This window comes from Erinaceus europaeus, chromosome 2, assembly GCF_950295315.1.
Source record: "Erinaceus europaeus chromosome 2, mEriEur2.1, whole genome shotgun sequence".
Classification (NCBI taxonomy): Eukaryota; Metazoa; Chordata; class Mammalia; order Eulipotyphla; family Erinaceidae; genus Erinaceus; species Erinaceus europaeus.
The window spans coordinates 58,463,520-58,486,667 of NC_080163.1; the positions used below are offsets into that span (position 1 = coordinate 58,463,520).

General features: G+C 38.6%; 2 protein-coding genes across 2 annotated transcripts; both read left to right on the forward strand.

Moving 5' to 3' along the window:
• Positions 1-2,146: 2,146 nt before the first annotated feature.
• Positions 2,147-3,949, forward strand: LOC103107651 (olfactory receptor 2T2; the record flags this gene model as incomplete). The annotated part of the gene is made up of 2 exons (XM_060186413.1): positions 2,147-3,059; positions 3,939-3,949. Coding segments are annotated over exons 1-2 (924 nt in total), but the record flags the coding sequence as incomplete, so codon positions are not given.
• A 17,630-nt stretch (positions 3,950-21,579) lies between these two features.
• Positions 21,580-22,539, forward strand: LOC103107612 (olfactory receptor 2T11). The gene has a single exon (XM_007516426.2). It carries the CDS (start codon positions 21,580-21,582, stop codon positions 22,537-22,539), a length of 960 nt encoding a protein of 319 aa, XP_007516488.2.
• The last annotated feature ends 609 nt before the right edge of the window (positions 22,540-23,148 follow it).

Below are 23,148 nucleotides of genomic sequence, written 5' to 3' on the forward strand. Positions count from 1 at the left end.
CGTTTGTTAAGAGTTGATGTTTGATTTGCAGTTCTGGTTAAATTTGTTCACATTTATTCTCCTTAACAGATAAGACATGGTAAATCTAAGATAATACCAAGTTAATTTAAATTTCCCCACTCTGAAACTGTACTTGTTTATTTATAATTTTACTTAGAGTATAATTTCATTTTTGATGAAACTTAGAAGAAAGCATATTTCTTTTCAAATAATTTTATTTAGTTTAGTTTTCACAAAAGAGGAAATCTATTCCTTCCTGATTCTCAAATTATATATAATATACTTTAATAAAGAAAAAAATCAGGTTCTATTGATCATGTTGGATAATGACAGATACATTTCCCAAAGCATTTGTCTTTAGAACCATATTAGGAAATGGAAAGAGCAACACTAAAATATAACAGCAATAGAGATGATCATAATAGATCGCACAATTTTCAATATTCCAAAGTATATCCAAAACACACATTCACATCCTCAAGAATGAAGAATATGCAAATTCATCTCATTTTAATTCAAAAAAGTTCTAATGCTATTGTTACATTTCTTTTTCAAATTTCAGAATTTCTTCTGTAAGTGGAATTAACTCATAAACAAAATAAGCTCTGTATCATGGTAGAAAAATAAATGTTAGAGAATGAAGAAAGTAAAAAAAAAACTATTAGATACAGATTTCTAGAATAATATAGCATTTTGATAGGCACCAAATGTCTGGCTATCAGGAAAATTATATTAATCTTTTAGCTGGACAATAAGAGATAGTTATATCACTGTGGAATGGTATGAGTCACTATTAAGTTATAAAATTTCAGCTGACTCCATGATGTCTGCAAAACTTTCATGATGAAGAACCACAAACTCTGGTTATAGAATAAAGTTCTCAATGGTCTTCATTAGTGATCTATTGCTATGCATTACCTGTGAGAAGGTATACAGCTGTTTAAAATTGCCAAGGAGTAATACGCAAATTTTGTCCATAGCATGTGAGTACAGTCAGTGTACCTGGACCTTTAAGTTAATTAGTAGCACTACCTTGTTAGACCTTTATTTTTCAAAATTTCCAAGACTGCAAAATAAAGACAACAAAAAGAAATTATAAGGATTATTTTTATCATGAATTTTTGGCTCCATATTGGATTTCTACCAATTTATGAACCACAAATATATGCCTATGCATGCTATTATCAATGTAAATCTAATAATGATAAAGAAGAATTTATATTCCATCAGTCCTTCAAGACTGATTGTGAGGTAATATTGAAGTGCAGTCATGATTACTAACATCAAGAAATAGCCAACAGTGATAACATAAACAAAAGTACATAAAGGATGCCTAAAAATAAAATTAAAATGGGTAATTTATTTTACATATCCAATCTGCAGAAACATAGGCCCATGATAGCCTTTCACAGATGATACCATATCATTTATTTATATATTGATTTTCACTTTCAATTTCATGTAGATACTAATATTAAACATGATATATAAAATATTTCTGATTTTATTTTCTCTTTTTGTTTCATGAAACTTCAGTCTTCATGATGAACACTATTTTAAATTAACTCTGTATTTTGGGATAACTTTAGATTCATATGCAATTATAAAACATCATGTAAAAAGATGGTCTGTCTTCATCAGTTCATATAAATGGTAAATACAGCAAAACTAGTAAAATATTATGATCTGGAAATCAGCATAAAGATTCATAATAATTTTGCTATTCAAAAAATCCTTTTATCATTCTCACTTTGAATAGATATCAACATCTCTCTGCCACCTTCCTTTAAGTCAGGCAACCACTAATATTTTTTCCTTTCTATATTCTTAACAATCAAGATTATCATATAAAAATGGAATATATATTGGGTTGTCTGTTTTCACACAGTAGAATTCTTTGAAGACACATCTAGGTTGTTCTATAGTATCAATAGTTTACTCCTTTTTTATTGATGGACAGTATGCCATGGTATGGATACATAAAAAATGTTTAATAATTTAATTTATTGAAGGGTGGTAGAGCTGTTTTCAGTTTCAGTATTCAAATATTGTGTACATTATCTGTACTATATTTTTATTCTCACTCCTTAATTATCATATCAACAGTTTGCCTTTGGAGTTCTAGGGTCTACCATGTGACATGAACATGGAGACCACCCACCAAAATACAACTGATTTTGTCTTCTTGGGCCTCATAACCAATCCATCATTTCCTGGTCTTATATTTGCTGTGGTGTTTTCCATCTATTTGGTGGCTGTGACTGCCAATGTCATCATGATTCTGCTCATCCACCTGGACTCTCGCCTCCACACACCCATGTACTTCTTGCTTGGCCAGCTCTCTGTTATGGACACAGTCTACATCTGCATCACTGTCCCCAAGATGCTGCATGACCTACTGTCCAAGGAAAAGAGTATCTCATTTCTGGGTTGTGCCCTTCAGATCTTCTTCTACCTGACCCTAATTGGAGGAGAATTTTTCCTACTGGGTCTTATGGCTTATGATAGGTATGTAGCAGTGTGTAACCCTCTTCGGTACCCCCTTCTCATGAACCGCAGAATTTGCTTGTTTATGGTGATAGGCTCTTGGATTGGTGGCTCCTTAGATGGATTCATGCTGACTCCTGTCACCATGAGTTTCCCCTACTGTGGGTCCCGGAAGATTAATCACTTTTTCTGTGAGATCCCAGCAGTGCTGAAGTTGTCATGTGTGGACACATCACTCTATGAGACCTTGATGTATGCCTGTTGTGTGCTGATGCTGCTCATTCCTATAGCCATCATCTCTGTCTCCTACACACAAATTCTACTCACTGTTCATAGGATGAACTCAGCTGAGGGTCAGCGCAAAGCTTTTGCTACCTGTTCTTCTCATATCATGGTGGTATGTATCTTCTATGGGGCAGCCTTCTACACTAATGTGTTGCCCCGTTCTTATCACACGCCAGAGAAAGACAAGGTTGTGTCTGCCTTCTACACTATCCTCACACCCATGCTCAACCCTCTTATCTACAGCTTAAGGAACAAAGATGTGGCTGTAGCTCTGAGGAAATTACTAGAGAGATGCAATTCCTCCCAAGTAGTCAGAGTGGGAGATGTGTCCAAGAAATACTAGGGAGGACTCATTACAAGCATACCTAGCTCTGTTTCATATGCTACTAAGTTTTTTTTAGAAAATTTGTTCTTGGTTCTAGATATATTCACTGGCATTTTAGTTATTTTGAGTTAACAAAAGGCAATATCATTTTTGGAAACAACATTTAAGCACTGCATCTAAAAAGTGATAAGAATCTTAGCATTAGTCACCTTTATTTGAATAAATTAAAAAGCATTTTCAATGAAGCTGAAGGGTTGTCATTCCACACCTGAAGTCTCTGGTCACAGTCTGAGCTGAAGCATGTTGAGGTGGCAATCATTGCGTTGATTAGGTTGTGATCGGTAGATGCAATATTATTTGATATGGATTGGGAAAGGCATGAGGGAAAGTGGGCCCTATCCTAAGGTTCCAGGACTGGGGGAAATATAGGCTCTCTAGTGGAGATGTGAGGTTCCTGCTGTCTTAGGGTTCAAAAAGACAAGATAGTTAATGTTATCATCACATTATTTGTAATTGAGTTAACTCTGAAAAGTCCTTTTGTTAGGGTTTGCTGTATAGTACCCAGTATCTTGTATATGGCTGTGCCATTAGTTGCTTCTGATCTACTTGGTCTAGGCTTTTGAGAGAGTCCACATATCAAATACACAGCCTATATATTAAAAAGATTCAGTCTGTGTTTTAAAAACTTTGAGACATACAATTAATTTTCCCCTCATATTAATTAACTAGTGATTTATATGACTACACTTTACTAGGAGTGTACGTAAACACCATTCCCACCACCAAAAGACTATGTCCCATCCCACCCACCCACCCCCACCCCCCACCGGCCAAGGAAGCTGCATGTCTATCCCTCACCACAGGGTTTTTACTTTGGTGCCCTATTCCATATTTAGTCAAATCCTGCTTTTAGTTTCCCTTTCAGATCTTCTTTTTCAACTTCTGTTGATGAGTGGGATCATCCCATACTCATCTTTATCTTTCTGACTTAGCTCACTTAACATAATTCCTTCTAGCTCTGTCCAAGATGGGTCAGAGAAGGTGGGCTCATTGTTCTTGATAGTTGTATTGTATAGTCAGGTGAGACCTTTCCTTTCATAGTATTATCTAATTCCATCCCAGGTGGTTCACTTTCAAACGAAGTCCCAAAACCTAGATATAGACCAGGTTCTGTGAGAGAGAGCATATGTTCACACTTATCCATAAACTAGTGGAAAATATATACCTGAAAGCAGGAGTACACTAGAGTTTGCAGTGAGTACCCCCCTAACACTTCCTCTCCACTATTCAAACCTTTGGGTCCATGATTGCTCAACTATTTGTTTGGCTTTGTATGTTAACTCTCTTTTCAGCCACCAGGTTCCAGATGCCATCAGGATGCCGGCCAGGCTTCCCTGGACTGAAGACCCCACCAATTTGTCCTGGAGCTCAGCTTCCCCAGAGACCCACCCTACTAGGGAAAGAGAAAGGCAGACTGGGAATATGGACCGACCAGTCAACGTCCATGTTCAGCGGGGAAGCAATTACAGAAGCCAGACCTTCCACCTTCTGCAACCCACAATGACCCTGGGTCCATGCTCCCAGAGGGACAGAGAATGGGAAAGCTATCAGGGGAGGGGATGGGATATGGAGATTGGGTGGTGGGAATTGTGTGGAGTTGTACCCCTCCTACCCTATGGTTTTGTTAATTTATCCTTTCTTAAATAAAAAATAAATTTTAAAAAAGTATTTTCAAAAGATCTTTCTCTTTAAGTAGAAATAAAGACCATCCTAGACCAGCCAAATATTTTTTATTTGTCTCACTTTTACTTATTATTTTATTTTTAACTTTTTTATTAGTGGTTTAATATTGATTTGCAAATTAGAATATAATAGGGGTATAATTCGATAATGTTCCCAACATCAGAGTTCTATGCGTCCACCCCCTTTATAAGAAGCTTGTGGTTCTCCCAAGGCCCCAGATATGGGTTCAGTTTATATCTATAACCAACTATATCAGTATTTATTTTTACCCATTTTTTTTCTACGGTCCTGCCTTCACTTCCATCCTAAGTCATACCTACACCTATTACTACTTGTGTCTTTCCTTTTTTTCTTTTCTCTCAGAGATAAGAGAAACAGTGCCTGGCTTCCTCTGGTGTTTTCCAGAATTACTTCCCTTTCAGTGATGGTATCAAAACAAGTGTCAAATACTTGGGCTTCTGGTGGAATTGGCTTTCACAAGCCTTCTAGTCATATTCCCCTATCCTTTACTCATCCTAAAATTTTTTTTTTAGGATGCAAAAGGTTAGAGTTCTGTTTTTTGTAATTGCTTCTTTGCTGGACATGGGCTTTAGCTACTCAACCCATACCCCTAGCCAGTTTCTATCTTTACCTGATAGAGTATGGCTCTGGAGAAGTGAGGATCCAGGATACAATGGTGAGGCCATCTGCCCAGGGAGGTCAGGATGGCATCATAGTAGCATCTGCAACTGACCTGCTAAATATTTTTTGAATAGTTCTGAGTAAAATATTTATACTAAATTATACTAATATATTTGCATGTGTCCATGTGTCTTTTTCTTATCTTACTCTTTAGTTTTAAAAGGCAATGTCACCACATGCTTGATTATTAATGTGAACCATTCAGAACAATTAAATGGGTCCCTATGCTAGGACAGGCAAATGCCCTAGTGGAGGGCAAGATGTATTGACACCTACCTTGAGGAAATTTGAAATTCATGACAATAATAATTCTGTCAGTAATTCCTCAGTAAAGTGAAAATGAAGTTGAATTTTTAAAAAAGTGTACTTTATTAATAATAGCTGTTTTGAAATATTAAATCACATAATCTTAGACCAGAAGCAACTGGTTCTATCAGTATCTAATATATAGTTATTTGTAAATTCATTAAAGCAAGTGAACCATGGTGAGGTCTTGTATGGTACAGTGAATCCTAACCATGGGAATTTCAAAGCAAACCAAACTCCCAAATTATTTGGTTGTAATACTTATCTATTTCCTTCTTAAATTCTAAGACAACAAGGAACCTTCCTCATTCTCTTTAAAATCCGTATGTCCTCCAGTGCTAGAAGCTCTGAGACTTTGTATTTCTTCCTGCTTCTTCTTTTGATTCCCTACCCTGTGATACTGCCTCTGTTGACCTCAACTATATCAATGCAACCAGTGCAACCAGTGCAACCAATGCTACTATGCCGTGTTTTACTTCACACTATATCCAGAGATGCCAAGCCTGAGACATCAATGATCCAACTCCAATAATCTGGTGAGACCTTTCTTAACACATAGGACCCCCTAGTGCCATTTCAAATGGTGCATTTCCTAACAAAGTTATAGAATATATAAATCTGGACCTAAGGAATATGGTAAATGTGTACATGTATCCATAAGTTAGGGGAAATTACATACCTCAAAGCAAAAGTGCTTTATAGTCTGCTGTGAGTAGATTTAGACTCAATGAGCACAGCAAGCAAGTGGAGAGACCTAAAGAAGACACTATAAAATAACTTATCAAATATTTACTACTTGGGCCTAGACATCCACCTCTCCTATACCCTACTTCAGTTTCCTCAATCACTTTGAGGCTAACCTTGTCAAATAAAGAAAGGACTATAAAAGCTGGATAAGGGCAAGATATTAGCATACTTCAATAATAGCACTTTTTTGTCAATACTAGGCCACCCCATCATCTGGGACTATAGACAGAATCAATGGGTTGCCACATAGATATGATGGGCCTAGACCTCTTATAGCTCCCTCTCTCTATCATCACTGGTCACTTCCAGCAGGGGCATCATTATAAGCCCTTTTATAGGCCTCTCCAGCATCTTGCCCTCACTGTAGAACAGCAATGGTAGGTACTGCCCCACTCTCTGAAGGGAGGCTGGGCCAACCTACTATGCCAATCAAGGAAGAGTGGTCCTGAAATGAGTGCAGCCTAGAATGTTCCTAGCTGTGGCCAAGGACTTTGAGTTTTGACTGGCAGGGATTCAGAGGTTACATAGGCTCCTGTGCTGAATATACATATATATGGGCCTTAGGTAAGATCTATGGGGTTAACGGTCAATGTTATTGATATACTTTCCTCATATTTGGGAACTACTTTATGCCCTAATCCAGCTTTCTAGGCCTATTCTCAACTCTGACATCATATTCCCAGATAATACATTTAGTTCACCTGCATGTTAGCTATTGAGCTCACACAAAAATTTCTGAAGTCATGAGCCCTTGGAATACACCTAAAATAGACTTTAGAACTTCTTTCCACACTAAGATCCCTAGTTTCATTTTCTCTGTTCCTACCTTTGGGTTCCTGTTTATTGAGCAATTTGCATTATATCTTACCACCTTCCAGCCACTAAGTTGCAGATGCTACCATGATGCAATCCTTACCTTCCCAGGCAGAGACCTCACCAATATGTCCTGGAACCTCACCTTTCCAAAGCCCTCCCCAACTAGGAAAATATAAAAACAGGCTGGGGGTATGGATCAACCTGACAACATCCATATCCAGAGTAGAAGCAATTAAGAAATCAGACCTTCTGCCTTCGGCACCCCATAAAGATCTTTGGTCCATACTCCCAGAGATATAAAGAACAGGGAAGCATCCAGTGGAAGGGATGGGACACAGAAGTCTGGTGGTGGAACTGTGTAGAACTGTATAATGCATTAATAATTATTAAATCATTAGTAAAAAATTAAAAAATATTTTGATTAATATGTACTTCACAAGGTTGAGTTTTCCTTAAAATTTCCCTAATAACTCAATCTAGTTTAAATGAAACACTAGCAGGAAATAGTTCAATGACTGACTTAAATGATGAATCTCTCTTTTTAAAAATTATTTTATTATCTTTATTTATTGGATAGAAACAGCCAGAAATTGAGTGGGAAGGGGGTGATAGAGAGGGAAAGACAAAGAGACACCTGCATCCCTGCCTCACCACTTGTGAAGCTTCTCCCCTCTGCAGGTGGGGACTGGGGCTCAAACCTGGGTCCTTGTGCACTCAACCAGGTGCACCACCACCCTGCCCCAGTGATGAATCTCTCAAGTGGAGAAACTTTCCCGTATTTACTTGTAAAGTACATTCAATTATTTTTAAAAATTCAATTTAATTTTATTTAATAATTTTGAATATTTATAATAAAGCTTTCTGTCAGAACAACAAAATAGACCCCTTTGTGGGCCCCCATAGGGCCTTTCCCTAAACTTGGATCAGCAAAGGTAGAGAATGTTCCATCCTCCAAAGGGAGGCTGGACAACATACTCTTTGCTACACCTGAGGAAGGTGGGTCCTGATACTGGAGCAGCTTGAAATGTTCCTACTCATGACCACAGAATGTGAACTTGGATCTACAGGGATGCAGAGGTCACATAGGCTCCTAAGCTGACTATGGGGCCCAGATCACATCAGATCAATGGGGTTTACAGTCAACAATATTTATACACCTTTCCCATATTTGGGAACTACACTCTTCCCTGATCCAGCTTTCTGGTCCTTTATGCATCCATGACATCATTTCTCCAGACAATAATTTGGATCTACATGCATATCAGATTTCAGGCTCAGGGGGAAAAAAAAAAAAGGGAAAAAAAACTAGTATAGCCACTGACCCTTTGGAATATATATATAATATGCCTACTAGCTATCTACAAAACAGACACCCCCCCCCCCCAACTCTTCATCTGCACTATTCCAGCCTTTAGGTTGATGATTGGTCAATAATTTGTTTGGCTTTGTATGTTAACTCTCTTTTCAGCCACCAGGTTCCAGATGCTAGGAGGGTGCCGACCAGACTTTCCTGGACAGACAACCCCTCCAGTGTGTACTAGAGCTCCTATTCCCCAGAATCCCACTCCACTAGGGAAAGAGAGAGGCTGGATGGGAGTATGGATCAATCTGTCAATGCCCATGTTCAGTGGGGAAGCAATTACAGAAGCCAGACCTCCCACCTTCTGTACCCCACAATTATCTTGGGTCCATACTCCCAGAAGGTTAAAGAATGGGAAAGGGAGGGCATGGGTTAAGGAGTTCTGTTGGTGGGAATTGTGTGGAGTTGTACTCCTCTTATTCTATGGTTTTGTCAGTGTTTCCTTTTTATAAATAAATTTTAAAAAAAATTCTGTCTTAGTTGTTGCTTTGTGATTGTGGGACACAGAGGAGAGAGAGGGGAGATCCAAAGCGAAGAGGGAACACAAATCTTTATTTGCACGGGCATCTCAGGGTTGGGTGAGAGTGCAGAAGTTCAGGCCATGTGGAGCTAGCCAAAAATGGCTGTCCCCCGCTACCCGCACCACCCTTCCATCACCAAGGTAAGAAAATGGGCAAGAGAGAGAGTGGTGGAAGTAGGAGGGCTTTTTATAGGACAACAGCCAGCAGTGAAATGTCAGGACAGGATTGGTTGGGAAAGGCACTTGAAAATACCCTATTAACTCTCATTGGAAGTGGCAGAGCCTGAGGGCAAAGACTGCATCTGCATAATTCCCCAACATCTCCCCCTTTTCCTTTATATCTAATAGGCACAGTATAGGAAATGTAGAGTGGAGCAGGCTTAAATGTTTTTAAGGAATGCCATGCTCAGGTGGGAGATGTAGGATGTTTTTGTGGGGGAGGGAAGACTTCACATGTCCCCCCCTGTGCTCAACCCCTCTTTAGAGAGGGAGACTTACCTGGAGGGACTCATCTCATAGGTTAAGCTCTGCCATGCTCCACCATCTCTTCACAATATTTATACATCTTTACCTATAATTTTATCTAGTCATCGCATTAAGATGGTTCACTGTGACAGAGGAATAGTAGTGTAGGGGTGAGTAGAAACCTTTTAGGCATAAACCTGCATGGTATAACAAAACAGGAAGGGGCAAGTAGGGGAGCAGTAAGAGCCAGTGTGATGCCAAGGAGAGGCTTGGTGCGCAAAGGGGCATTTCCTGTCTCTGGGGGCGTCCCCTGCCTCTGGGGCAGGACTTAGTAATGAGGTGGGGGGTTCTGCCTCTGGGGGCATCTCCTGCCTCTGGAGGCAACTCTTGCCTCTGGGGGTGTTTTATATCTCAAAGGGCGTTTCATGCCTCTGGGGCCAAGATCTAGTAAGCGGGGGTTTCCTGAATCTGGGGGAAGGACCTGCAGGTGGAGGCCATGCCTGCCAAGCGAAGGGGCTGTTTGGCACTGTACAGTCCCCAAGGCAACTGGCTACATGGTCCATGAACTACTGTGGGTCAGTCCAGCAGCATGTAGGGAAGGAAGCTGCTGTAAAATTGTGTAAAATGTCCAATGGGTGTACCAGCAAGTCCGATAGAAGTCTCAGTCCAAAGTAGGCGACTAGGGGGAGAAATGCCAGGGGATGAAATGCTGCATGTCTATCTCCATGGGGAAAGTCAGCCACTGGAATTCCGCTTTACTGTAGAGAGTGAGCTGGAACCACCAAAACATGACAGGCAAAGCAGAAGCAGAAAGGGAAGACAGGCAGTAAGAAAGTTCTGTCCTTGGAGTCTGTGAATCAGGTTCTTCAGATTGTGTCAGGTGACATCTAGGGTTTCGGGGGGTGTGCCACTGTAGTTGTGCAGTCTAGTGGGCAATGTCAGAGTGTGCAGGGGTCCAGATGGTTTTTCCCGGGATTCCTGTGAAAGAACCACAAACAATCTGCTTCCTGTGGCTAGCAGGGCATCTGATTTGAATTTTTTATAGAAGAGGTTTGGTGCCTTAGCCAACTGAATATTGGGGGATGTATATTTCTTTATTTAGTTAATTAGGCCTAGGTGTTTGGCGGGCCTTCCCAACAACCATTTTTCTTTGGGGGTAGTAAGGGATGTCTGTAGCATGGGTGATGTTATAAAGGGAAACATCTTTAAATTGTTGGCTAACAAAGGAAGGCGTATAGTGGCAAGACGAGATACACCAGTTAACTGTAGAAAAATATGTGAATGTTGTTAATTTGCATACGTTATATATGGAGGAACTTTTTATAGTTTAATACCTTACCATATGAGCAGATGCTTCTTCATGTGAAGGCTTGACAGCTGTAATCACTTACTTGTGAAAAAAAAAACTTGTAACAAGTTAGAACTTTACTATAATTGATAACTTGATGACTATAATTGGTTTAAGTATCTTTATAATTTTGGAAGGTCTTTCTCGAATCATTTTAAGGCTGTTTAACCAATTTAAGCTCAATAAAATGTGGTAAGGCAAAGAACCATTGCTAGAGCCTCAGGCATGAGGATCATTAGCATAACCATTGTTTTATCTATCATTTGCCTGGGATGGTTCTACCTCTAGTTGAGAAGATATTTGAGAACTTTACATATCAATAACGTCTTCTCTACCTTTTGTTACACCCATTTAAGATGGAGACACACCCTAGGTGTGCGCAGGATTTTTAGAACAATTTTAGTTAAAACATATTGATTTTTAATTAATTTTTACCTCAGACTTTAAACGCAAATTAATTTTACCTTTATGAGGATTATGTTGAAAACTCTTTTATTTAACTTTGTTTGGTAAGGATGTAGCCTTAAAGTTACGTTTTTTAACCTTAAAGTTAATGTTTACCAAACTTTAAACACACACATAAGCATGGTCTTTAATACACAAGAAGAAAAACTTTTGTTACAAAGACATGTCATTTTAAACACAAATTTAGATCCGTACTGTCCTAGTTGAACCATTTTTACTCACACAGTTTAAGAATACTGAAAGCAGAGAGGTTAAACAGCAAGCAGGCTTAAGATATTTAGAGAGTGAGGGGGGAAGAGAGAAATGGTAGGGAAGTTTTGTTTTTTGGCTCTGTGAACTAATTTTTCAGATTCTGCCATTTTTTATTATGATTCCCAGAGGGCGTCCTGCCTCTGCCAAAAGTGGCAGGGAGAGGGGCTGCAGAAGCTGTGGCGGCAGCGGAAGACATGTCTGCCAAAATAGGAGCCTCTGGGCAACAGCCTCATGGTCAATTAGATTAGGGCTGTTTTTCAGGTTAGAGTCAGTGCTCCCTGCAGGAGACACGGGAGGGGACCCCACACATCTCCCAAGCACTGCGATCACAGTCAAGAGAATCCACAGTGCGGCCCCAAGTAAAACGTCTCCGAGATAGAAAGCCTGTCCCATGTCTGCAGAGAGTCAAGCAGCTGTATACTTACCTGCATCATCACTACTGATAGTATACCCCTGTATTGTATGCAAACTTTAATATAATTAAAAAATAAGTTAAAATATCACATTACATGTATTGTGTTACTCTACTCACTAACTCAAAAGACTGATCATATTTATAACAAAGACCTAAGACTATATTCCTAGTCGTCATACAAAATTAATTTTTAAGATATCTGTATGAATTTTTTAAATTTAATGATAGATGGAACAGCACTCCAACATACATGGTGCTGGGATTTAGACCTGGGGTCTGACATATTAGACTTTTGAACTTAACATATGAGCCTATTTCCCAATTAGCCAACTAGTTAGGTGAATTTTGGCAAAAAATGCTGAATTTTCATCTTTATTAGAAAATATAAGGGCTGGGTGGTGGTACTCCTGGTTATAAACAGACACATTAAAGTGTACAAAGACCAAGGCTCAAGCCCCTGTACCCCACTCATGGGGGAAGCTTCATAAGTGGTGAAACGGTGCTACAAGTATTTCTCTTTCTCCCTTTTTATCTTCCTCTTCCCTCTTCATTTCATTCTGTTTCTATCCAAAATAAATTAAATAAATAATATTTTAAAAATAGGATGCAACTATTGGATTTGCAATAAAAATAAATTATAATGGTTGAAAGTTATTCACAAATTATCAATGTAGATTCACAAGATGACACTTTTGTGCTTATGGGGAAATGGTAAAGATAATATTTCTCCCATTTTTCATAGCATTTTCAACTCTGTCCTCTGAGTGTGATTCTGATGGTCACAAAGTTCAACTAAGTATTTGGAGAAGAAATTAACTTCCTAGGAGATGAAGAAAATGATGTCCACTAGATATTATTGTCACTCCAAGCAAGAAGCAGGTGGAAATCTCAGAACTTTATCTCATGGTTTTTGTTCCCGGGTTGTTTTTACCAATTGTTTGCTATAAAGTGATTGAAAAGATAAATACCTGTGGCATTCTGTGCAACTGCCTACTTGTTAATCTTGAAAGTGGCCTGGGGAAATAATTCCCTTAGGAAGTAAGTAACATGTGGATAAAACCATGCTCATTTCCTGTTGGATGTAAACTGAAACTAGTCTAATAAGGCTCTGACCATCCTTACCGTTGGACGGTTGACTACGGTGGGGTATTTCTCCCAGGTGAGGAATATGAACAGGAAATATGCTTAACACTTGTTTCCACATACTTATCTTAACTAAAATAAAAATTTTATACTTACATAGAGTTATAATAGTGGTAATATAAAGTTTACTTATTGAATACTTTATTGACTTTTGCTGAATGCTCAGGATATCTACTGACATGAAAGAATAATTGAATAAAAAACTCCAACTGTCTAGGCAATGGTTTAATATAGAGCGGAAAATGCAAAGTTCTGTTGCCTAGAAAATGACAATACATCCCTACTAAATCAGAATCCTCACCTTAGACAAAGTGAAAACCTTCGCCCATGTGTGATTATAGTGTCAAATCAAAATGTTCAGTATAGATTCTGTAAGAAAAATATTAATTTAAGACAGAAAAGCTGTAATAGTAGGTAACAATAATTTTGAAAGGTTGTTGGTCAAAACAGAAGGCTGGAATATAAATTATAATTAACTAAATACAGAAATAATTTTGATTTTTTAGTTATATTTTGTTGAGAATAGGTGTTACTAAATGTGTATAGTTTCTATAGTTAGTCTATTATAAACCAGACATCCCAGTTAGAGCATCTTTCAAAATATCAGATTATTCAAGATTATATTTAATGTTCCTGCTTCTATTATACCATGTTGGTTTACACAAAAATTAGAAATAGAAAGATAATAAACACCTATATATCAACTGTAGATTACTCCTATTATTTAATTTCATTTTCATTAATTAAGCTTGAAGTGTATTCTAACATACTAGATTTTAATCATCACACATACAAGATAAAAATATCTTCCAGTGCATTCCAACCGCCAAGAAAATTTCTTGCACAGAAAATATGCTTAAAATATAGTGGAGTGAGTGAAAAAAATACATTTTGAATGATTGCTAAAAAATATTGAAGTCTTTAACTGTTTTCTATAGAAACGTCCCAGCACACATGCAGTTTAAGAGCTACCTGACCAATTTATTTTTTTATTCATACAATAAAAGAGAAAGAGGAGAGACATATTGTGCATTTTTAAGACAGATGATTAGTCAAATGATCGTATTAATATTTAAAAGGCCACTTGTGCTACTACAGTCAGGGATTTATCATCTATAAATTATATATTTTATGGCATTTTTTTTATCACATCTGATTTAAAAAGTGGGGAATTTGAAGTGAATAAGGGAAGTTAATATGTACTGAACATTTCAATTTTAGATATTTTTACTGTCTCCTCTTATTCTTCCTACTTAGACAATTACCAAAAGTGATTAGGTGGAGGGAAGAACTTGAAAATGTAGCCAGTATTTCAATAAAAATTTTAGGTGTTGGATATTATTATTGGAATTCTCTTCATAATTCTCATAAACCCAAGCAAGGAGGGGTTGTACAGATATCCTTTTGATCAATAATTTGTTTGACCATTGACGTTCTTGTTGTCATAATGTTTATCGGTGGCAAATCCTGGGTTTTCACACAAACCAATGAGACCCAGATTCTGTGTAAAGACCTGGTTAAACTGCCAGAAAATCAGAGTGTAAAGGAACTCTTTGAGTCTGATGTTATAAAATGCTGGGGGAGGGGGTACATTATCAAGCTGAAGTTGATACTGATGGGTATATCATAATCAGTTCTGAGCATTCTTTTCTTTATATTTTTCTCCATTTACTAAATGATCATTTTATAGTTCTTATGTTCAAAATCTAATTTTGTTAAATTTTTAGTGCATATTATAAATAGCTCAGAGTCAAGTTTTTTATAACTGATGTGCAAATATTTGCTCTTACTAAAGAATATATTTTATTTTAACAAGAATGAGATACAGAGGTAAGAGAGATCAAAATATTACCATGCTCTGGTTTACAGTGGTGCCAGCACTGAGTCTTCAGTGCCTCAGGTATGAGAGTCATTATGCTGTGCCCCTGAAGCACAATTACCACATGCATATGATATAACCCAAAAGTTGGAAGGAATCAGGTAATCAAGTAAATTCTGTTCATAGGCTATAGTAGTAGATATGAACAACATCATTTATATAAAGTTATTTCACCTTAGTCTTTGTTTGTTTAACAGGACACTACTCAGTTCTGGTTTATGGTTGTGTCATGGAACTGAGGACCTCCAGTATCTCATGCTTGAACGTCTACTGTGCTGCCAGTTGTGATCTTTCCAAGTTCCTCATGCTTTCAAGGTTGAAAGGTGTGTGCATGTGTGTGTGCCTGAGTTTCAAGGTGCGTGCGTGTGTGTGTGTGTGCATGTGTGTGTGTGTTTAATGACCTTTGAATTAGAAGCTTATCATTTGACAAAAAAGTAAATTAACTTCTCACAAATAATATAAAACACATTAATACAGAGTATGTATACATATATAGTAAAGAAAACATTGATATAATTTAAAACTCTACCATCAATGAAAACTTTGATTTCTTAGTAACTATACATAAATGCACTATACATATACACACATATATGGCTATTAACTATATACATTCTTGCATCTATAAATGTAATTATATGAACAAAAGCATACAAATACAGGAGGACTATTTAAACTTACCTGCTATTATAACACACTCAATTTTAGATAGTAATTGTTTCTCTCTCTTTTTTTTTAAATATTTATTTTATTTATTTATTCCCTTTTGTTGCCCTTGTTGCTTTATTGTTGTAGTTATTATTGTTGTTGTCGTTGTTGGATAGGACAGAGAGACATGGAGAGAGGAGGGGAAGACAGAGAGGAGGAGAGAAAGATAGACACCAGCAGACCTGCTTCACCGCCTATGAAGCAACTCCCCTGCAGGTGGGGAGTCGGGGTTCGAACTGGGATCCTTGTGCTTTGTGTCACCTGTGCTTAACTTGCTGCGCTACAGCCCGACTCCCTGTTTCTCTCTTTTGTTATAAATTCTATACATGGAATATAAAAAATAAGTAGATAGGGGAGAGAGATAGAAACTTGGGTTCTTTTTATTGTTTATTAGAAAGTTTAATAATTATTAACAAGAGTATAAGATAACAGGAGTACAATTCCACACAGGTCCTACCATCAGATTTCTATGTCCCATCCCATCCATTGGAAACTTCCCCATTATTTATCCCTAGGGGAGTACTAACCAGTGTTCTTTTAGGTGTGTGGAAGGTGGAAGTTCTGGCTTCTGTAATTGCTTCTCAGCTGGAACATGAACATTGACAAGTCAATCCATACCCCTCGCTTGCTTCTATCTTTCCCTTCTGGGGTAGGACTCTGGAAAGGTAGGACTTCGAAACACATTGGTGAGATCATCTGCACAGGGAAGTTATCATAGTAGCATGTGCAACTTGGTGGCTGAAAAGTGGTAAGATATAAAGTAGGACAAATTGTATAATAAACAGGAAGCCAAAGATAGGAATAGAGCAGGTGGAATTAGGAGTCTTCATGTGGGAAGAAGGTAATTAGGGGCCCAGGACTTTGGTAATTTTTGCCTGAGCCTGGTAGCTAACATGTAGGTGGACCAAGAATATTGTCTGGGAAGATGGTGTCAGAGTTGAGAATAGGACTAGAAAGCTGGATTAGGGTAGGTAGTAACTCCCAAACATGAGGAAAGCATATAAATACCATTAAATGTAAACCACACTGATCTGAACTAGGGACCCTATCTATTCATATTTAGCACAGGAGTCTGTGGAACCATGGATTCCCAGTTAATCTGAACTAGCAGTCTATGGTCACAGCTAGGAATGTTCTGGATTGCTCTCAATTTAGGACCAGTCTTCCTGGAGTGGCTAGAAAGCTAACCCAACCTTCCTTCAGACTATGGGGCAGTCCTTACCATTTCTGCTTTACAAAAAGGCCCACAAAAGGACTTATGATAAAGTTCCTAATGAAAGTGACCAGTCATGGTAGAGAGAGGGACCGATTGAGGTATCAACCCATCATATCCATGTAGGAGTCTAATGACTCCTTGACTAGAGCCCCAGAAGATGGAGAGGCCTGGTATTGACCAAAAAGGCCATACTTAAAGTGTGCCCATCTCTTGCCCTTATTCAACTTTTGTTATCCTAACTTTAAATGAGGAGGTTAGACTTATTGAGAGAAGTGAAGCAATGGCTAAGAGAGGAGGGAGTCTCAGCCTATGTAGTAAATGTTTGATTGGATACTGTATTGTATATCCTTTAGCTCTTCCTACTTGCTTGCTGAACTTACTGAGTCTGAATCTACTCATAGCAGACATGTGATAAGGTGTGCACTTAACCAGGTTCATCACCACCTAGCCTTTTCAAGTCTTGTTTCTTTCTTTTATATATATATAAAACTGTAGCACCAATGCTTCTTTTTAAAATTTTTTAAATATTTATTTATTTATTCTCTTTTGTTGCCCTTGTTTTATTGTTGTAGTTACTACTGTTGTTGTTATTGATGTCGTCGTTGTTGGATAGGACAGAGAGAAATGGAGAGGGGAGGGGAAGACAGAGGGGTAGAGAAAGAGAGACATCTGCAGACCTGCTTCACCGCCTGTGAAGCGACTCCCCTGCAGGTGGGGAGCAGGGGCTCTAACCAGGATCCTTATGCTGGTCCTTGCACTTTGCGCCACCTGCGCTTAACCCGCTGTGCTATCGCCCGACTCCTTCAAGTCTTATTTCTTTAAAACATTTTTTTTTTTAATTAGAACACTGCTCAACTCTGGCTTATGGTGGTGCGGGGGATTGAACCTGGAACTTTGGAGGCTCAGGCATGAGAGTCTGTTTGCATAACCATTATGCTATCTACCCCCCTTTTTAAAATCTTTTTTTCTCAAGTCTTACTTCTATATTCTATGCACAGTTTACACTAAAAGAGAGATACAACTGCTGTCTAAAACTGAGTCTGTTGGGCTGATAGGACAGCTAACCTGCATAGTCCTCCTAGAAGTTTTAGTGTTTTAGTATCTTTCCCTTTCTCTCTTTCTCTCTCTTTGACTTCTATCTCCTCCTCCCCATTAATAAATAAAAATATAAATCTTTTTTTTAAAAAAAAGCACAATCAGACTAAAGTTTCAGGTTTCATCACATTAGTTGCTGCACACAGCACACGAGTCAGAAAAATGGGACACCAAATACACAATCAGTTATTCCTGTTTCCAGGAAGAAGTGGTAGGTATTGTTTCTAAAGACTAACACTACAAAGCCCATAGGGGAAAAGATCTTGTTTGATAAGAAGGGTAAATTAGCTCTTAATTTTTATTTATTTTAACAAGAGCACTGGTCAGCTCTGGCTTACGGAGGTTTGGGGGAATTGAACCTGGGCATTAGAGTCTGCATAATCATAATCCTGTCTCACCCACCTTCAATTTATTTTACTTTCTTTTTAATTTTTTTTAAAGATTTCTTTTTCTTTTTTATTTTTGCCTCCAGGGTTATTGCTGGGGTTCGGTGCTTGCACTACAAATCTATGGCTCCTGGAGGCCATTTTTCCCCTTTTGTTGCCTTTGTTGTTGTGTATCGTTGTTGTCATAGTTGTTATTATTGTTGTTATTGCTGTCATTCTTGTTGGATAGAACACAGAGAAATCGAGAGAGGAAGGGAAGACAGAGAGGACCTGAGAAAGACACCAGCAGACCTGCTTCAGGGCTTGTGAAGCGACCCCCTGCAGGTGGGGAGAAGGGAGCTGGAACCTGGTTCCTTATGCTGGTCTTTGAGCTTGGCGACATGTGCGCTTAATCCGCTGCACTACTTCCCGGCTCCTTTATTTTATTTTCAGTAACTAACTCTGTAATTATAGCAGAAACATCTGCACCCATATAACCAATAGCTTAGATCGACCATGAGTTGATTCCCATCCCCAGATATAGAAGGCTTTAGTTTAAAGGGGTGACGCATTATCTCACAAAAACATAGATCCAAATATAAAAGTGTTAATGTCTGTTAACTGGGGTAGCAGTCTACCTCAAGTCACTTATAAAATAGTCAATACAGTCCTTAATAAATCCTCCTGGGGAGTCGGTCTGTAGCGCAGCGGGTTAAGCGCAGGTGGCGCAAAGCACAAGGACCGGCATAAGGATCCCGGTTCAAACCCGGCTCCCCACCTGCAGGGGAGTCGCTTCACAGGCGGTGAAGCAGGTCTGCAGGTGTCTATCTTTCTCTCCTCCTCTCTGTCTTCCCCTCCTCTCTCCATTTCTCTCTGTCCTATCCAACAACGACAACAACAATAATAACTACAACAATAAAACAACAAGGGCAACAAAAGGGAATAAATAAATAAAATAAATATTAAAAAAATTTTTTTTAATTCTCTCTGGAGTCAGGCGGTGGCACAGCGGGTTAAGCGCACGTGGTGTGAAGCGCAAGGACCAGCTGAAAGATCCAGGTTTGAGCACCTGGCTCCCCACCTGCAGGGGAGTTGTTTTATAGGCGGTGAAGCAGGTCTGCAGGTGTCTTTCTCTCCCCCTCTCTGTCTTCCCCTCCTCTCTCCATTTATCTCTGTCCTATCTAACAACGACATCAATAACAACAACAATAATAGCTACTACAACAATAAAAAACAAGGGCATCAAAAGGGAAAAACAAACAAGTAAATAAATATAAAAAAAATTTCTCTCAGAGGACAAGTTGTAGAGTGCACATAGTTTATTGCACAGGGAACCTGGTTCAAGCTCCTGGTCTCTGTGTAAAGGGGAACTTCATGAGCAGTGAAGTAGGGTTGCATGAATCTTTATCTTCCCTTTCCCTCTCAATTTCTTTTTGTCTCCATCTAAAATAAATAAATTAATTAAAATACTTTAAAATTCTCTACCCTCGTTTATGAGAACATCTGCACCCATTAAAAAATAATAGAGGCTAGAAATTTTAGGAAAGTTTGCAATTCAGTTCCTTGTTTTATATTTGTAATTCACTGAAAGAAATGTTCCACTGATGTTTCAGTTTATTCCACAAGGATTTAAGTTGGGTTTACAGCCCCATGCAGAGTTGTAAAAATGCTTTCATTTTTATTTTTAATCAATTTAATTTATTTATCTTTGCATTATTTTCTTTTTTTTTCATTCTGTTTTAAATCATATCCATGTCCTCTGGTATAATTTAACTTGAGTGAACTCAAGTTGCAGTACTGTGGTTTGTGTAATATATACCTTGAGAAAAGAAGGAAATTCTCATTCTGTCTCCCAATGCCTTGCTTTAGGCATCTCTTCAGCCTGGGGGTGTTCTTAGTTATTTCCTTTCATATTGATGAGTTTAGTAAGTAGAGTATTTTCTCTCTGATTTTCTGCAAAGCACTATAATTGAACCCAAAGAGGCTATGAAAGAACACACTGATTTATAGCAGGCTTTTCTGAAGCTACATAATTGAGAACTTATAATTACATCTAGCGATGAAGGGAGGGGATCAATCAATTACAAATGATCCCTTAACCTACACCATATGTGATGTACTCGTGAGAGTTGGGAGTTGAATTGAAATGTATGATTTCTAGCTGCTGACAGAAAGGGAACTCCTAGGTGTAGGAAGAAACCTTCAAATATTTGTGACCAGAAGTGTCAGTGAATTGAAAATTGGGGAGACAAACAGGATGTATTTTTCCTTTTCATCTACCAATACTTAATTTACTGATTTGGCTTGTTTGTATACATATTCATAAAACCAGGTAGTAAATTAAACTTTCAAATGGTTTATGTAATCCTAATTTGACTTGGACACCAATATAGATGCCAGAAATAGTGTATAGGATAGAGAAATTAAAAACTTGAACCCAAATACAGCAATATCAACTTTTTCTATATATTTGTCACAGCCTATAGACTTCAGCTTGGGTTATCAGACGAAATGCACATGATACTGTATATAAGGACGGAGATTCAAAACTCCTGATAACTCGCCTTCTGTAGGGTGGAAGCTTCAAAACTGATTTAACAGTGCTGCTGGTCTCTCTCTTTTCCTCTTCCTCCCTATTTTCCCCCTTCCCTTTAATTTCTCTCTATCTCTATTGAAAATAAATTTTAAACAAACATATTTTATACTGCAGCTTGAATAAAGACACAGAGTAGAAAAAAAATCCAAAGAGAAATAGATTGAGAATTACTGATCAATGGCATCTTTCTTGTTTCTTTATCTTTCTCCAGAAATTCTCTCTGGGAAATCTTCATATTGACCTCCTGAAGTGCCATCTCCATTGTGAGTTTCTCTGATAGTAAAATTCATTATTTCCTTTCCATTCTGGGCTTTGTTTGTAGTTTCCAGTTTGGCTGATGCTACCATATGTAGCATCTGCCAATGTCAGCAGAGAACATAACTTCATCTTTTGACTTTATTCTCTTGGGACTTCTGGTAAACAGTCAGGCTACAGGTGTTGTCTTTGTAATTATCTTTGCTATTTTTGTGGCGGCTGTAACTGCAAATATGATCATGATATTTTTGATCCAGGTGGACTTTCGCCTCCACACACCCATGTATTTTCTGCTCAGTCAGCTGTCCATCATGGACACTCTTTTCATTTGCACCACTGTTCCAAAGCTTCTGATTGACATGGTTTCTAAAGAGAAGGCCATTTCTTTTGTGGCCTGTGGCATCCAGATCTTTCTCTATGCAACCATCGTTGGCTCAGAGTTCTTCCTCCTGGGCCTCATGGCCTATGACCGGTATGTGGCAGTCTGTAACCCTCTTAGGTACCCAGTTCTGATGAACAAGAAGGTGTGTCTTCTGCTGGCTGCTGGAGCCTGGTTTGGTGGGTCCCTGGATGGCTTCCTGCTCACTCCTATCATCATGAAATTCCCTTACTGTGGTTCCCGCAATATCAACCATTTCTTCTGTGAGATTCCTGCTGTCCTGAAACTGGCCTGTGCTGACACATCCTTGTATGAAACCCTGATGTATATCTGCTGTGTGCTCATGCTCCTCATCCCCATCTCCATCATCTCAGCCTCCTACTCCCTCATCTTGTTAACTGTCCACCGCATGCGCTCAGCTGAAGGCCGCAAAAAGGCCTTTACCACTTGTTCTTCCCACTTGACTGTAGTCAGCATTTTCTATGGGGCTGCCATCTATACTTATATGCTCCCCCAGTCATTCCACACCCCTGAGAAGGACAAGGTAGTGTCTGCATTCTACACCATTGTCACACCCATGCTCAATCCTCTCATCTATAGCCTCAGAAACAAGGATGTCACAGGGGCATTTAAGAAGATATTTGCAAGATGTTCATCTGCTCAGAAAGTAGCAACAACTGATATATAGGTGTCTAAAAACATGATAATTGACCTGATTAAAGATACAGCTCATGGCTTAGTGTTTTTCAATGGTCTTTCACACTACCTAGGTTAAAACACTGCCACCACAAAAGGAGGTGCTATGGTGAAGGAGGAAATGCTGTCGGATCTTTCATCTTCCTGAGTCCTTTACTCCCTGTCTATATTTGAATGCAAATAGTGATTCAGTGGAGTACTTTCGCTCATGCATGAACCCTTGGCTCTATCCATACATAAGGAAAGAGGACAGAGACAGAGAGAGACAGAGGAAGAAAAAAGGAAGAAAGGGAAGTCCAGAAAGATAGTCTACTTATATCTGCTTTGCCATTCCCGTTCATCAATAAATGGTGCCGAGAAGATAGAATAATCATATAATAGATTATGGAAGCCCTGTCTTATAGAGAGAAAGGGAGAGAGAGATACCTGCAGCCCTGCTTCACCACCTGTGAAACTTTCCTCCTGCAGGTGGGAACCAGGGGCTTGAACCTGTGTCCTTGTGCACTGTAATATGAGCACTTAACCAGTTGCACCACTGCCTGGCCCCACAAGTTAACATTTTACTATAATTGTTTATGATTCGCAAAAAACAAGTAAATAA